The sequence below is a fragment of the Gracilinanus agilis genome, chromosome 2, assembly GCF_016433145.1.
Source record: "Gracilinanus agilis isolate LMUSP501 chromosome 2, AgileGrace, whole genome shotgun sequence".
Taxonomy (NCBI): Eukaryota; Metazoa; Chordata; class Mammalia; order Didelphimorphia; family Didelphidae; genus Gracilinanus; species Gracilinanus agilis.
Window position 1 is genome coordinate 615,564,746 of NC_058131.1, and position 18,330 is coordinate 615,583,075.

At 36.6% G+C, this 18,330-nt stretch overlaps 1 protein-coding gene across 1 annotated transcript in view; it reads left to right on the forward strand.

The window, feature by feature from the left end:
• CFAP58 (cilia and flagella associated protein 58) overlaps nucleotides 1-18,330 on the forward strand; it is a 124,964-nt gene that overhangs the window by 34,193 nt on the left and 72,441 nt on the right. Inside the window, exons 10-14 of the mRNA XM_044660175.1 lie at nucleotides 4,233-4,394; nucleotides 5,781-5,927; nucleotides 11,854-11,994; nucleotides 12,261-12,484; nucleotides 15,182-15,293. Coding sequence (XP_044516110.1) covers nucleotides 4,233-4,394; nucleotides 5,781-5,927; nucleotides 11,854-11,994; nucleotides 12,261-12,484; nucleotides 15,182-15,293 — 786 coding nt within the window. The remainder of the gene's footprint in view (nucleotides 1-4,232; nucleotides 4,395-5,780; nucleotides 5,928-11,853; nucleotides 11,995-12,260; nucleotides 12,485-15,181; nucleotides 15,294-18,330) is intronic.

The window sequence follows — 18,330 nt, forward strand, 5'->3', positions numbered from 1 at the left end:
TATACAGGAATTCCTTTTGCCCTAAACTATTGTCATTCAGTCTCTATTTAAAAAATTTCAATGATGGCAAGGCCCCTATTTCACAAGGAAGCCCTTTGGACATTTTTAACTGTCAATTATGTTGATGTGAATTTGGCTTCCTATAACATCCATTTATCCTAGTTTTGCCCTCTGGAGCAACATAGAACAGATCTCTTCCTTCTTCTTCATGGCAGTGCTTTAAACATTTGGAGAGAGCTATCACGCCTCTTCCTCATTAACAAACATTTTATTGAGAATTGGTATATACAGGGCAATGTGCGAGTCCTTGAGGATACATAGAATCCAACATAACTGCTTTTCTCTTCAAGGGGATTGGAATTCAGTTGGGTATATTAATTAGCTTATATAACTAAGCAAATATTCCATAGATTTTCTTCCTTGCCAACCAAACTAATTTTCTCTTCTTTCTTTCCTCTTCAAGGTTTTCCCTGATGACTTCCCAATTTTCTGTTAATGATATTGTCATTCCTTCAGTTTTTCAGGCTTAAAACTTCTGATACCTCTTTGAGGACTTCTTCCCACCAGGGATTAGAAACATTCATTACACCTTGTATTTTTGGTTGCTACCACCCTTATCATCTCAAACCTTGACTGCTGTGAGAGCTTCCTTTACTTATCTTTATTCCAGTGGGTTTTTTCCCCCTAGCTTAATCCATTCTAAACAATACTGCCAGATAAATATCCCTAAAACCTAGCTTCCAATTGTCTAGAGCCTTCAGTGATTTCCCACTGTCTATAGGATAAAGTCCAAACTTTAAAATTTGACATTCGCAGCCTCAACCTATTTTTCCAAATTATTTCCCATGCCTCCCCATGCAGAAACCATCTGTTCAAGCCAAACTGATATATTTACTTCCCTCAAAATGCCTGTGCTTTCTTGACTGCATGCTTTTTGCTCATGCTGTTACCCGTCTCCTTTTCTCCCTATCCAAATTCTATCCGTATTTCAAGATATAGTTTTAATCTTTCTTTCTCCATGATGCCTTCTCAGAATGTCTCATTCCATGGCAATCTATTTCTATTAATAAATCTATTTTTTGAAAGAATTGATAGAATTTATTGTCTGATCCATTCATTTGATAGTGAACCATTGCTTTGTGTCAATTCCTATGTTGCTCAGAAGTTATTTAAATCTTTAAAATAATGTTGACTTTTTATATGTTTACATCGATCTCCCTCAACTAAATAAGCTCTTTCAGCAACCAGGTTTTATGTTTCTTGGTATCCTCCATAGTCCCTAACACAGAGCTGTGCATATGTTGGTACTCATTAAATATTTATTCATTTGATGTCCTTTAAGTTATTGATGAAGAACAAACATAGCCTCAGAATAGTGAATAAAGCTCAGTATCTATCCCACTTATCTCATTTAAGGACCAGGTATTTTTTTTTTATTTTCCCAGTGTGATAAAAGGCATTCTTCTTCTGTTATGGATAGGAAGAAAACCTTTGGTTGTTGAACTGTAGTGGCTCATTAAGCCACTATGACAACAGGATCTATAGACATTTCCCACCATCCATCCTAGAGAAACTTGAATTTCTCACACTTTGGGTAAATCCCCTTTGAAGTAGCTCACTTGCCAGGCTATAAGGTCAAACGCAAGAAGAAGTACTGCCCTTTAACTAGTCAAGTAGATGTTCTGCTGACTGTGAGAAATCCAAGGAAGTAAAAAAAACAAAACAAAACCAAAAAACCCAAACCAACAACTCTTTTAGTATCTTTGAATGTAAAAAGCAACAATATGAATGAATATCATGACTGAAGTCTGAACATTTGTTTACACAGGAGGTGCTGCTTTGCTCATAGCCACTAGTCCCTTTTAGTAAATAAAAGCTCATCTCAATGCTATAAATGCATTGTGTTTTAGTAGTTTCTAATTTTGCACTAGGGAGCCAGCCTCAGTCAACACTTCCAAGTGCTAATGTCTGTAAATAAGGCATAAGGCCCTAGTCAAACAAATAATCAGTCTTGAGGAGCCAAATTAGGTTGTGAATTTGTTAATTGTTCATTCCTGGTTGTATACTCTTTGGGGTTGGCTTTTTAGCACAAGAGATGCTCCTGTAGAATTCTGTTAAACTAAAGGGCATCTTGCATCAGGCAGAGAGTGGAAAGACCATAATAGTAGAAGGACTTGAAGTAGAAGAGGTCAATAAAAAAGAAAAAAAAAAGGTACACATAAAGTATGAATAAGGAAGGAGGTGAAATGGAAAAGGTTGATCTGATTATCAAGAGCTGCTATGGCTTTATCAAGAAAAGACTATACATTTCCTTTTTTGTTTTTGGACAGGGTTGCTAGAGTAGGAGGTCTCTGGGATGCTGTAGACATAGTTTATTACTTAGATTTAAACTGATAATTTGACAAAGTCTTCTTGTGTACAAGATGGAGAGAAGTGGGTTAGACCATAATGCCATTTACATGCATTCGAATTGGTAGTCATCGGTGGTTTGGTGCCAACTTCTAAAGAGCTCTGAGGTGGTAAGCCCTGGAGATCCTTGCTTGGACTTGTGCTGTTTTGGCACTTTATAAGAGGCTTAGATAAAACACATAGATGATATCCTTATCAAATACACAAGTGACACAAAGCGAGCAGAAATGGCAAACCTGTTGAATGGCAGATCCAAACAGATGCTGACAGCTACAAATTGGACAAAATGAATAAGTTTCAAGTTATTAGAGGTAAATGTGAAGTCTTCAAATTGGATTCCAAGAATCAGATATGAAGGAGTTATATCTATGCAGCAGTTTTCAAAAAGATTCGCAGGTTATTTTGGACTATAAGGCCACCATGTGAACAGTATAATACAACAGTTTCCAAAGCAAATGCAACCTTTGCAGAGAAGCCTAGTTTTGGGGACAAGGGAGATGCTAGTTCTGTTTGTATTTTGCTTTGGTCATACAGATCTATAAATCTGTATTTCTGGGCTCTTTCCAACAATGAGAACTCTTCAAAAAAGGGACTGGATTGCCATAGAAGGTAGTGAATTCCTCCTTACAGAAGGTCTTCAAACAAAGACTGAATGGCCACTTCTCAGGTATATTGAAGGAGGGATTGATTCTTTTTAAGATCAAGTTGAACGAGATGACTTCTGAATTTTCTTGCAACTCGAAGATTCTATAATACTTCATTTTGAGGTTCCATAGGTGAATGAGTGCTAAAAGTCTGCATCCCTCTGTGTCTCTTTTGCTAGGTTGGATGAGGTAGTAAGGCTGCAAATTCTATGTTTGAAATGAGGAACTAGTATGTGTAAATAGGGGTGATTATCCCTTTAGATTATAAAAAAATAATTCTTTGTTTTTAAGCTGAAAATTTATTAAATGAAATGCTAATGCCAAAGAAAATGTTAAAGTGAAATGTTCTCTCTTTTTTCCCATACAGTACTTAGACCTTTCATCCCATTGATGGCATTTACTTTTTTCTGTCAGTGATTTTTTTTAGTAGTTTGTCCCATTAAAATAAATTAAAAATGTTTAAAAACCATATGAGACCTGCCTGAATATGAACACTTGCAGCTGAGGCAACATAGTTTACAGTATAAAGATCATATTGTGAAGTCTGAAGTCCTGGCTCTACTCCTAGTTCCTTGAATATGTGACATTAGACAATTCCTCTAATTGCTACCTTTGTTTCTTGTACCTGCAAAATGGGGATAACTGTATTTGGATCTTTTAGAGAAAAAGAGATCATTATATGGAGTACTTTGAATTCTCCAGAAGAAAGGAGCTTGATGCAGTCAAGGAATTATTGTGATTAATATTGTCAGTGTTCAAAGACTTTATTTTTCCCCCCTGTTTTATATAAAGCTGCAAAGCAATGAGTGTGACAAAATATTGAAAGTCTATCTTGATCTTTCATTTTTTTCCTGAAGAGTGTTTTGTGTTGATATCTATTTAATCTTGTTTTGTCAGAAGTTATTTTCAGAGTTAAAAAGAATTTTCTTTTCTCTTGTGATCCCAAATAACTATGTTAAGCCTTTCTATGTGAATAGAACTTGAGGAAGGATGGAAAAAGAACAGAAAGGTCTCCCTAATCATCAGGGTGACATTCTATGTTGGATTTCAGTGACTTTGGCTGTAGTTTCATTTTATGATGACCCAGCTATCCGCTTCAGTTAAAAATCTCCCCATTTGCCACAAATTGGTAATTGTAGTAGAATTATAATCATATTAATTTTCTGCTGTATGTCTTAGGTCCTCATAAACATGGAAGACATCAAAATTCGTGAGATGCAGATCTTTGACTACAAGAAAAAAATAGCTGAGTCAGAGACCAAATTAAAACAACAACAGAACTTGTATGAAGCTGTAAGATCAGATAGGAACCTGTACAGCAAAAATCTGATTGAAGCTCAGGTAAAGAATACCCACCACCCCTTCCATTACTGTTTAAAAATGGTTCCTAAATGCCTTAATTGAAATACGGTTTAGATTGGGGAAAAGATCTCATTGAGATATTGTGGGTTTAATTTTATATCTTTTTTTTTGAATGAGAAATTCATTTGTATAGGTACTAGAACTCCAAACCACTTGACAACTGTTGATTAGTGTTGTGTTAACAAAATAAGCATTATCAAAACTGCTAGTGCCTTCTTATTATGCTTTTATCTTGAATGTGTAATTTTTTTGCATGTAGACTCCTTCATTAGAATGTGAATTCTTTGAGGGCAGGGACTCTATTTTGAATTTTCTTTATATCCCCAACACTTAGCACATATAGTTAGTGATTAATAAATATTTATTGGGGGCTCAGTAGATAGAAAGCCAACCTTGGAGATGGAAGATCCTGGGTTCAAATGTGACCCTCAGACACATCTTAGTTGTGTGAACCTGGGCAAGTCATTTAACCACAATGCCTAGTCCTAACTGCTCTTCTGCCTTGGAACCAATACACAGTATTAATTCTAAGATGAAAAGTAAGAGTTTGTAAAAACATTGTTCCTACATGTAATTAAAAAAATAAATAAATGAAAATTAAAAAAGAAAAAATCAGTTGACAAAAGCTTGACAACTGAATACCTACTGAACTGAACACAGGAATTAATTGATGAAAGAGCTCTTAAGAGATTGTGTAGTCATAGGGGGCACCTGGGTAGCTCTGTGGAGTGAGAGCCAGGCCTAAAGATAGGAAGTCCTGGGCTCAAATCTGGCCTCAGACACTTCCTAGCTGTGTGATCCTGAGCAAGTCACTTAACTCTCACTGCCCTTCTGTCTTGGAACTAATAGACAATATTATTTCTAAGACAGAAAGTAAGGGATTTTAGAAAAAATTCCCATTAGCTGACTGATTGATAATGATAAGTTTGTAGAGAGCAGTTCTTTTTACCATTGGATAGAAATACCATTCTTCCCTTTTTGAGCTTAAAAAAACTCCTGACTAAGAGTCAAAGAAATATCAGACACTTTTGATCTAAGAGAGAATCTGGAGACAGAATCTTTATTATAATTTTGGCTGTGTTGCCAGTTCTTCATTTTCTGTAAAATGAGGATAATACTATAATAACAGCTGGGTCTGAAGATGAATGGTTTAAAGTACTTGAAGACTGATAGAAAAAAAGAATCAATATAAGTGAAAAAGAGTAGTTCTAGATGGGAATGGGATCAAGAGATCATTGTTTTGAGCTAATTTCTCCTAGAAGCTCTTAGTTTTCTACTATCGATATATCTTGAGCTTTTAATAGGCACAAAGCAGAGGGCTTTATCACTTACTTTCAACCTTTTATTTTTCTTTCATCCTTTCAGGATGAGATTACAGAAATGAGGAGGAAGTTAAAGATTATGACCCACCAGGTCGATCAGTTGAAAGAAGAAATAGCTTCTAAAGAGGCAGCCCTTGTGAAGCTACACCTGGAGCATCAGCGAATCGAGAAGGAGAAGGAAACGCTAAAGGTAACATTATTATTTTGAGCATTTCCATTACTGTACTAGAAGGGAACCTGGGATGGAGTCTGAAATGCCTTCTCTTGTGCCAAATGTACAAGGATGATAGCCATCTGCTTGCATTAGCACCTTAGACAATTGTGAATCTGCACCCAACAACTTTGAAAGATGTAGCCCCTCCTACTGCAGTCTTGGCTAGGATCTAGGCAAGTTGAATAGCAGACATTTTTTCCTTCTTCCACTCTAGATTTTGACAGAAGAATTTTTTTTCTGATATTTTAGTTGTGAAAATGTATTGGAGTCTTGTAGTCTACTTGGAGAATGTAGTATAAAACAGGTGAACTCTGGACCCCAACTGAGATGGTTATTATTGTGCTTTTTGTTTGTTTGTTTGTTTTTAACTGGAAGCATCAGAGAGAATTTTGGTTAAATATGACTTCATCTCTAATTTGATCCTTGAGTGTGGGTTCTATTAATCACATTTTAGCAAGGTTTCTCATGTAATTCGGTGTAGAGACATTATTTAAAGATTGATTAAGAGGCCCAATTTTGCTTCTAGAGCAGGAGTTCTAAACCTGGTATCAATGGACCCTCAGGGTATCAGTTTATAGATGTCAGTATGTCCATGAACTCAGATGGAGAAAAATAATCTCTATTTTCATTAGCCTTTGATTTACTTTGTTAACCCATATATTTTATTTTACACATTTAAAAATAATATTGAGGGGGCAGCTGGGTAGCTCAGTGGAGTGAGAGTCAGGCCTAGAGATAGGAGGTCCTAGGTTCAAACCCGGCCTCAGCCACTTCCCAGCTGTGTGACCCTGGGCAAGTCACTTGACCCCCATTGCCCACCCTTACCAATCTTCCACCTATGAGACAATGCACCGAAGTACAAGGGTTTAAAAAAAATAATATTGAGTTCATGACATAAAACAGGTTAAGAACCTCCATGAGTCTACATATAACGTACATGTCTGGATGAATATTTTAAATATCCTACACATGATTTATATTAGTATTGATTCTGTTACTTCAGATATGTTTTGAACACAGTAAGGTAATTGTTGAGGTTTGTCTAAAGTGGGGCCCCCTGTATTTTCAGTTTTGCAAGAAATATACCCATGGCCATCATCTTCATAATGTGGATATATTCCAAATGAAGCTAAATTAAAGACCATATAGGACTCCCTCCTGTCACCAGAGGTGGCTCTAGAATCCTTGGATTGAGGCTTAAGGTCAGATCTGGTAGACATTAGACTAAGTAACTGTTTTAAAGAAGAGGGCTTTATCATTTACCTTTATCATTTACTTTATCACTAATTTTACATTATCATTTATTTTATCATTAAACTATTGAGAAATATGATGATGGTTGATATCTCTAGATTCAAAATTGACTTGATTTTTGTTTCAGAATATATCCTTCACTGAAGCTGAAAGATACTTCTTTCCCCCCTAATGACTTCTCAGTTGGGTTAGCACTGAAGTACAAAGAGGAATTCTCATTCAGTTTTTTTAAAACAAAAACAAAAACAAAAACCTCTTACTTTCCATCTTAGAATCGATACTAAGTATTGTTTCTAGAGCAGAAGAGCAGTGAGGGCTAGGCACTTGGGGTCAAGTGACTTGTCCAGGGTCATACAACTAGGAAGTATCTGTAAGGTCAGATTTGACCCAGAACTTCTTGTCTCTAGGCCTGGCTCTTTATCCAGGGAGCCAACTAGCTACCCCCCCCCCCCCCCCCAATCAATTTTGATTGTGGAATCCAGATTCTACAAGATATTTTTTGCTTAGGAATAAGTATCTTTTATGTATGATCCTTAGAAAATGTGTTTCTTAGTACTTTAGTTAGGGCTTCCTTTGACATTTTGGTCTAGGGATATGAGACCCAATATACATGGGGCTTTGGGCTATAGATCTTGGCCGTTTTCATATTAACTCTGCTCAAAGAGAAATTTAGCTTCTTCTTATGTTTTCTATAAAGCAGTATAGGTGTAGGATTCCCTAGAGGCAGGTGTGAACTCTGTCCAGTTTGTTCTACTGTGAGGCACCTTTTGACAGGGTAGCACAGTTTATTGCTTATCTATAAAGCCAAGAGAACAGACTCCACACTAAGCCATTCTTGTCTTCAATTAGTGTCATCAAAAAAAATACTGTTTTCCATACTGTGTTTCTTTTGTCAATTCCCTGCTAGGCTTGACTGACTTCTTGTGATTCTAAGCATTGTCAGCACATTATGGTTATGACAGGATGTCAATAGATCTTAGTAAAGTTGATGAATTTGGGTTTATGTATCCCAGACTTATTTCATCAGCACTGAAGGAATCATCTGATTTGGAATGTATGCCTTTCAGTCTTAACAAGCCCCTGATTCTGTCTCGTCACCTCCAAATCATCCTGCATCACTTTGACAGTTCTTTGATTTCTGGTGAATAATTCAGCAGCAAATACTATATGTCCAGAGCCAAGTATCATATTAGCCTCAGTCTTTAGGGCACAGTATCCTTTCACCTAATCTACTTTGTCACGTTTCATGGATTGGGGAGCAATAGCAAAAGAAGAGAACCTAATTATTTTGTGGCAGGAAGACTCAATTAGTCCTATTTGCTCTGCTGAGAAAAAAAAAGCAGGCAGTTTCAGTAAAATACAGAATAATTGATAGGCTTCTGTATGAATGAAGTAGAGTCTTGAGGATGTTTTTTTTGAAGGTATCTGATTTATTACTGAATAAGATGGGGTATTTTCAAGCCCAGAGATGGTGAAGAAGCTCTGCCTCTCAACAACTCATGATTACTGCGCACACTGAAGCCATGTCATTCCGATAGAGGCTAGAACCAAAAATGCCTCTTAGAACTTGGACTCCTGTTGGATGGACCTTTTTAAGAACCTACAAATTGTTAAGACCTTGACCTGCCTGACCACACAGATTTATAACTACTAAATACATGAGACCCAAGATATTTGTTTGCTGCCAAAATCTAATGCCATAGCTTGTTTATAGCTCATATATCTATGACATAAGGAGAACAGTCAGAATTGTGATATATTATAAAAAGAATTATATAGCAATACCAAATGCATGAACAGTTTTACATTTTCGGACAGGTATTTTTACATGCCGTTGATTGCATTTTAATATAACAGGGCTTACATTTTGTTCTCCTGATGGATTCAGATCAGCTCTTGGCACTTAGTAAAATGGAAGTGAATGTTGCACATCTGGGAAAATAAAAATTTTATTAAAGAAAACATGAGCCAAGCAGGTATTTTATTATTGTAGTCTCTGTCATATTAAGTGATTGTGGAAACTGAAATGTCAATCCTCCACCCTTTTCCTTTTCCCTTAAAGAAGTAAAACCTAGATTAGATTATCTTTAGAACTTATTTCTTTTTGTTTGTCCCTAGACCAAAGTATACTTCAGGAATGAACAAACAGAACATCTTATTTTAACTTGTTTATATAGTCTTTGGTTGCTTCTAGTTTGTTAAATTATATCTGGATTATGGAGTAGCACATATCTTCTGTTTGATCAAGTTTGAAGTATGAAATGAATGATCTTTGAGACCCTTGTGTATTGCAGGCAGACCCTAGATAGGCATTAGTCCATAGAACAGATGAGAGGAGCTTTTTGCCATCCAAAGGGTGACTGGGGTGCCTCATCCCTGAAGAAATGACTAACTCATGTTTATCCCTGGATCACTGGTCTCATCTCAAGGCCATAATACTTTTTTGTTTTGATATCTTAACCTTGGTTTTCAGAATCTCCTCTAATTCCAATCCTTATTGGAATATGAACTTAGTTCGCATCTTCTTTCCCATTCCTTGTTATCAAAAAGGCTGACATTCTGATGTGGAATATCCACTTACCTGTTAGCCTTGCCTATGAACCTGTCACCCTTTGTTTTGGAGCTGATTTAGCTCTGGCAATACATATACACATGCCTGGAAAGTATATAGCCAAGGTAGCTAAACATCCCAAACATTCAGAATGTCCCCATTTTCTGTAATCAATAGGCTGCCTAATAAACTGAATATCTACAGACCGCTTGTACTGACCTCATTGTTATACACTTGAAACCTGGACATTCTACCAGTGCCATGCCAGAAAGTTGAACCACTTTTATTTGAACTGTCTTGGGAAGATTCTGAAAATCACCTGGCAAGATAAAGCACCAGGCACCAAGGACTTTTTTTGAGGTGAACTGTCAGAATTCAAACTCTCTTGGAGAGATTGTAGCTCTGATGGGCTCACCACATTGTTCGAATGCCTTTTTCTAAAAGACTATTTTACGTAGAACTCGCACAAGACAATTGCCCACTTGGAGGTCAGAAGATGCACTAGATACAAGGATACTCCTAAGGTCGCTTTGAAGAACTTTTGTGTCACTTGTGAGACACAAGAGACACTGGCACAAGACCATCCAGCATAGCAAGCCCGTGTCAAAGACGGTGCTGTGCTTTATGAGTAAAGCAGAAAGAAATGTGAGATGTGCAAATTTAGAGACATCTCCATCCCAAATGGACTATTTGTGCCCAACTTGTGGTACAACCTTCTGAGTTCATATTGATCTGATCAACCACAGTTGGACACATTAAATCGACCCCAACATGGTGATGTCATTTTGGTCCTCTTCAAGTATTAAGGACAACTTCAAGGACCTTTCAGTGGCATGTTGTTTGTCTTTTAAAAAATTATTTATTTAATTGATTAATTTAGAATATTTTTCCATGGTTACATGATTCATGTTCTCTCTCTCCCCTCCTTCCTCCCCCTTTCCCATAGCCATCGAGCAATTCCACTGGGTTTTACATGTATTATTGATTAAGACCTATTTCTGTATTATTAATATTTGCAATAGAGTGATCATTCAAAGTCATGTTGTTTGTCTTTTGAATGATATTGGATTCAGATTCAGATTTTGATGAGGGGGCAGATAGATTTTAAAAAATTAGAATATTATTCATGTAATTATTTTACTAAGCTAATTGCATTCCCCCTTTTATGCCTTTATTCATACTGGTTCCTCTGCCTAAAATAGTCCTTTCATGTCTACTTAGGTAATTATAGTCTAGCCTACATCTCATCTCCTCTGTGAAACCTTTGCTTGCCACCCTAAATCCTTGTAACCTTTTATCTCTGGATTATGTTTAGTGTACCGTTCAATTTGTACTTATCAGACACTGTATTGTATTATTAGTCTTTTCATATATGTACATATCTAATCACCCCTGATGGATTGTAAGTTTCCTGTGGGCAGAGGGTATGTCTTACTTATCTTTTTATTCCTTTCAGTGCTTAGCACTAGGAAGTGCAACAGTATATCTGTTAAAAGACTGTATGTGTGATAAAATGGGGAATATTTCTATTTCCTCAACTAAATTGCATGCTCCTTGAGAGCAGGGATTAGATTTTATCCTTCTTTGCAACTCTCATAATGCCCCACACATAGGTGATCTCATTAAATATCTGATTGGATTTTTGTCTTTAATCCATGGCCCCCAAAGTCAACTTATAAGTGTATAAAACTAGCATGTTAACTTGATAATATGTAATGTCCCTTTGCCCTCGTCTTTGCTCTTTATACATTCCGTGTATGCTCCCTTGGTAGTTACTTGGTATGCTGTAAAACGCTGCTGAATACAAATAAAGACTTCACTGTATATATGGCAACATGTTAGAAATTCCTCTTGGGTATAATTCACAGAATAAACATGTTTACTCTAATGCGCATCACTACACTTCCTCATCAGCCCTTTGTGCTGGGCTTGTGTTCTTTCAATTTTCTTTTTGCTTATGTGAATGATCAGAGCCATGTTGAATGAACCAACCTAGAAATGTACGTGAAGCCCAATGGTGCATCTAAATCCTGATTGTCAACTGGTACTTTGTATGGTTACTAAGCAAAATTTGTCTTTCTCTTTTGTTCCTGCCAGGCTGAACTGCAGAAGCTGAGACAACAAGCCCTTGAGACCAAACACTTTATTGAAAAACAAGAAGCTGAGGAGAGAAAACTCCTGAGAATTATTTCTGAGGCTGATGCTGAGAGGCTGAGGCAAAAGAAGGAGCTGGACCAGGTGGGAAAACTGTTCACCAAGAAATGAAAGTGTCTGAGTCAACTCTAGGTTGCTCTTTCTCTCCAAGCCCTTTCATCTTTATAGAAAGGATAGGTCCATCTGTGTCTCTTTCATTTGCTAAAAATCATATGTACAGTGGCTGGCACAGAGAAGTCCTTAATCCAATGCTTTTTTTACTTGGTTGATCACTGCTATACCTTATCAAAACCAACATTTCTTTCCGAATGCTAACATTGTTCATGGTACCATGTTTCTTCCTTTTCTAGGTCATAAGTGAGAGAGATATTTTGGGATCTCAACTTGTTAGGCGGAATGATGAGCTTGCACTGCTCTATGAGAAGATCAAGATCCAGCAATCTGTACTGAACAAAGGAGAAAGCCAGTACAACCAGAGATTAGAAGACATGCGCATCCTTAAACTGGAGATCAAGAAACTCCGGCGGGAAAAGGGAATTCTTGCCAAAAGTGTGGCAAATGTGGAAGAACTCAGGTTAAAAGATACCCCAACCATATTTCATTAACAGTTATGGGTATGCTACCATATTGGAAGCAGTTGAAATAATTGGTTTTTTCTTTCATCTTTCAACATGTATTTTTTTTTAATCCTTACCTTCAGTTTTGGTTCTGGTTCTAAGGCAGAAGAGTGGTAAGGGTTAGGCAATGGGGGTCAAGAGACTCATCCAGAATTGCACAGCTAAGAAGTGTCTGAGATCAGATTTGAACCTAGGACTTTCCATCTCTAGGCTTGGCTCTCAATCCACTGAGCCACCTAGCTGCCCCCTCAACAGTTATCTTTATTAAATTTTCAAAAAGAAACATCAGATACTATAGAATGTTACAGTATATCTTAGAGCTGGAAGGGACCTTGGAAATGACCTAATTAATAAGCTAGATAACCTAATAATTCTGTCCTGTTTTACAGAGGAGGAAATGGAGGCCCAGAGAGATTAAATGTCCTATTCCAGGGTACCCCAGCTTGTAAATCATGGAGGCAGGAGTAGTTTCCAAGTCATTTAACTCCTAGCATTCTTTCCATTATTCCACATACCAGGTAGAATGTTGTCATGCAAATAATGCCCTGTGATAACCTTTGTACATTTTCTTTCTGCGGGCTTATATATAAAGTGGAAAGGAGGGGAAAATGTAGTTTTAGCATCAGTGAAAGCATCATTGCTTTATTTTCTTTATTTTTAACATTAATTTTAAAAAATTGAGTTCCAAATTCTCTCTGTTCCCTTGATTATTGTGAAAACAAGCAATATGATATTGATTATACATGTAATCTCGTGAAAAATATATTTCTATATTAGACATGTTGCAAAAACAATTAAAAAAAGTAGAAAGTGATGTTTCTTTAGACATGAGCTTAATGTTCTATTCCGCTCCTGATTTACCTTTGAGTACTTTTGCTATGCTGGAAAGCTTTAAATAAAATCTTGCCTTATATAAGATGCATTCTCTCTTTGGGAAAATAGTTTCATGGTTCATACAAGTAATCTGGGATATTCCAGGAATCAGAATAAGAGGTCCTGGACTTTTAAAACAGCTCTTCCTATTACCTGCAGGTTACTGAGGAAGCATCAGAAGCCACAGATAGACATTTATTAGCTATAAACAAAGGCGCATTTTGAACCTACTGCCCAAATTCATTGGATTAAAAATGATTTTGACATTTAAATTCAGGGAATGCTTAGAAAAATTGTTTGTTGGTCACCTTTGCTAATGCATGAATTCTCACTAATTATAATATTGCACCATAAAGTCTCATACCTATCTCGAGGGCCACCAACTAAAGAAGTCATTTTATTACTTGCACTGAGAATCTGATTTGACTGGTCCTCCAGGGAATATCTTTGGCCTCTTGCCATGGACTTGTACGTTCCTACTCTCTTATTCTTGCTAAGTCTGTGGCAAATGGTGGCAGCCTCTTCAATATATGTTTTTTTTAATTCTAAGCAATCAGCTCTGAGGCTTTTGAATGAACATAGTACAGTTAATTCTAGTGGCTTATCTTGCTAATGAGGGGAAGTTGTATTATTAGTTTGAATGAAGCAATTAAATAAAAGAGCTTGCTTATTATTAGCTCTCTGCATGTCCATGGTAGAAAGGGCACAGATAATATCTTTGCTATCCTTTGTCATCAGTGTTTACTTTCATCCTCCATCATTCCTCAAACTTCTTATGAATGGTGCGGTAGCAGGCCCAGAGAGGCATACTGTAGTTGAAAAAAAATAGGATGAAATCCAGGACTCCTGAGTTCTAGTCCTAGCGTTGACTGCCATTAACTAGTTTTAGTTGTCATAATCTCTTTTTGAGACTCTTTTCCCATCTATAAAATGAGGAGGTTCAATAAAATGACTTATAAGGCTTCTTTTAACTTTAAAATCCCATTATCCAAATGTTAGTAATAGCACCCATTAATGAACAAATTCCATATTTTTTTTGGGTGAATGTTAGAGTCAGACCCAAAATATCAGTTCTTTGAAGTAGTCTAGGAATTATTCTTGTATTTTCTAATCATCTGTTTGGGTTGCTTGGAATTTTGTTTTGAAAAAAGCAACAACAACAACAACAAAAAAACCAAAGTACATTGCTTCTTGTAAAAAGATGTTGAAGAAGGTGGCAGAACCCTAGAAGAAACTTACTTCCCATTGGGTATGGTTTTTGTGGATATAGTACAAAGAACATTGGCTCTGGAGTCAGAGGACCGAGACTCAAAATCCACATCTGATGCTACCCATGTGACCTTGGGCAAGTCAGTTAATCTCCTAAGGCTTCAGTTTCCTCATCTGTGAAATAAGAGGTTTAGACTAGATGGCCTCTGAGGTTCTTTTCAGCTCTAGATTTCTGATCTTTTGATTCCTCATAGTTGGAGCTTAACACTGGGAAGCCAGATGCTATGAATTGAGAATGCAGATTTATCCCACTGGGTTCTGGTGTTGTCATGAATTCCTGAGTAATAGCTCTTACAGATCATTTGCCTTCCAGTTTTTTCCATAAATCACAAAATTGTTAAACTAAATGATGAAACTGGGTTATTCTGATGCCTAATGTGTGGATTTGTACCTTAAAAGGCCTTTCTAAATCCAAGTTTTCTTCTGAGATTTCTTCTGTGTTGAATATTACAGTGATGTAATACTCAGATTAGCACCAAATTTCTTTACTGAAGAGACTTTGTCTTATTCAGGCAGGAGCTTTTTCACATGCAAAGAGAATTCTTAAAGGAAAGGACCCGCTGCAGAGCCCTGGAGGAAGAACTGGAGAACCCCATGAATATACACAGATGGAGAAGATTGGAGGTAACATCTGGCAAAACATGATTCTATTTCCAACTCCGTTCTTCTACCCCAAACACATTTCCTAACCTAGAGCACAACATGAAACATGGCTTTGTTTAATGCTATGCAAATTGTCACTTATAGAAGAAGGCTGGGTGAAATGTAAATTGTGCTGTTCCAGAGCCAGATGGTTCAATTGGGTTTTGTTTAAGAAGGCTCTGGCAAAATAAACCTATATGGAGACTTAAAAAAAAGATATTCAAACTCAAGACTGTAGACTAGTTTCAGTCTATGGCCATTGTTTAGGTTGTTTCCTTCCAGTTAGTTTTTGCTTCTGGCTACCACCTATCTTTGATTTGCCCTAGCCAGTGGCATCTTCACTAATTTCCATCTAGGCTTTGCATCTTTTTCTTTCTCACAAGAAGCAGGCATCTCTTGAATTAAACCCTTTTTAAAGGACTAGTAGATAGGTGAAGCATTTGTTAAGGGCTTATTTGGTGCCAGGCATTAGTGAAAATACAAAGACCAATATTTGATTAACTAAGATCCTTCTCTTTGGGAATTTTCAAAAGTATCATTAATGAATAGCACGTGAACAATTTTACTTTAATTTTATGTCTTTTTAGCAATCGTTGCTACCATAGCATCACCACAGGTGCTATATTAAATCAGGACAAACAGACAAATGAAAGAGAAAGGCAGGCTAGGGATGTTCAAGAAGATGGTGGGTACCTCCTTTAGTTGTTCTTACAAAGTGCTTGTAAGAAAGGGGCCTGAGATTAATTGAACAACTCAAGTGTTAAGAGAATATGAATATTTTGATGTAAGGAAAATTGAAGGGAAAGGGGAAATTAGCCAAATAGATTTCAGGAAGTAATTTGTTTTCTTAAAAAATTAATGAAGGTATTAAGGGTAATGCTTAATAAATTGTTATGTAAATAGGAGGACTGAATTTTAACAACATTCAGGTCTGCCAAGAGATACTATGCCAAATATAATCCAAATATATGAATATCAGTTGGCTCTGTTGGATGTCTTTTAAGAAAGTCAGAGCCAACTGATTTTTTTTCCAAACTCATTCATCCCTAGTCAAATTCCCAAAGTGACTTAGTTGTCTTGCTAAGTGAGTGAGAATATGGATGCTCCCAAAGATTTCTAGTTGAAGACTGTGAATTCATTTACTGACAAGATTGTTCATTTCTTATGTTTCTGTGCACATCTCTACAAAGCATACTTCCATGTAAGGGTTGCTCAAAAAAAGAGAAAAAAAGGAACCCTGAAAATAATTTGAAACTATTTAGATGCTTTTTTAAAAAGGCAAATTCTCATGTCAGGTCAGTTGAAAGTGGACTCAGAAAGTCCAGAGGATAATTATTGATTTTTATTTCTGTGCCATGATTTTAGATTGGAAATGGGTAGTTATTGGAAGGCAATCTTTCTATAACATGATCCTACATTAGAACTAAACTTTGTGATCACAGGCTGCTACTAATTTCTAGAAACAGTTAGCAGAAATCCATCCCACTTTTTGTGTGAATGACCCTCCTTGTTGGTATTCTTTGAAGGTGGAGGACTTTATTAGAGAAGGGTAGAATTCTTTTCTTGAAAAACATGACATATCCATTGAAGGGATGAGTCAAATTAGTATATAATTTCCTTTTAGTGACTAAATAGTGCTTTAGATAAGCCATTTGCAAAGTTGTTAGCTCCTTCTTCTAGGGTAGCTCTCCATGATCCTGTCACCCCATGCCTTTCTAATCCTCTTCTGAAAAATCGGTATTAAGGTGATGGAGATCTCATATACTTAGACAAACTAAGATCCAAAGGGAGACATAGGATCACAGATGTAGGACTAGAAGTGACCTCCCAGCCTATCTACTAGTTCAAGCCCCTAATTTTTACAGATCAGGAAGTTTTCTTAATTATTCCCTAGGCAACTTGCAATTATCTTGATGGGTTCTTTTCTTATGATAAGTATTTATTGTAATTATACCATAAGCAATATGACTTCTGGCATATCTGACTCTTCAAGAGTAGAGATAGCTTCAGTATCCCCATTGACCTTCACAAAAGAAATCCTTAATAAATACTTGCTGATTGATAGAAATGTGGGATGACTCACCTAGTTTTTTTCCCATTGAAAAGCCATTTAAAGCTTCTTAAATGTTTTTGGAAAGTACAGTATGATGGTGGTGGATATAAAATGCATTTATACCTTCCTTGGGAAAGAGGCACCTAGGACTTGAGGTCAGGAAGATACAAATTAGCATCCCTAGGAAAGAGGCATTTTGGTATATAGGTCAGGGAGATAGGAGTTAGGGTCCTGCCCCAGATAATTACTGACTCTCTGACCATTAGCAAATCATTCAACTTCTCTCTAATTCAGTTTCCATGATTACAAAATGAGGATTAAGATCACATTTACTTCACAGGATTATTATGGAGATAAAATGAGATAATATGCACAAAGTATTTGGAAACCTTAGTGTCATATAAATTGTTAGTGAAGTTGACAGATACTTATTAAGCACCCACTATGTGCCAAGTGCAATGATAAGTATTGAAGATACGAAAAAAGGCAAAAAACAGTCCCTGTTCTCAAGGAGTTTATAATAGAGAATAGAGAAGACAACAGGCAAACAACTAGGTATAAACAAGGTGTAGAGAAGATATACTAGTGATATTCTCAGAGGGAAGGCACTAAGATTAAGGAGGATTAGGAAAGGTTTCTTACAAAAGGGGGGATTTTATCTGATATTTAAATGAAACTAGAGGAGCTATGAGGTGAAGATGAGGTGGGGAAGCATATTCCAGGCATAGGGGACAGCTAGTGACAGTGCACTAAGTTTGGAGATGGAGTATTGTGTTTGATGAACAGAAAAGTGCAGTGTCACTCATCTGCAGATTATATGGAGTGAAGTAAGGTTTAAAGAGACATAGAAAGTTGCTAAAATATTTTTGTGCAAGTAGGTCCTTTTCCCCTATCCTAAGAGAGTATTTTATATTTCATCCAGGAGATGAAACTTTACTAAGTAAGAGGTAACATGGCCAGACCTGT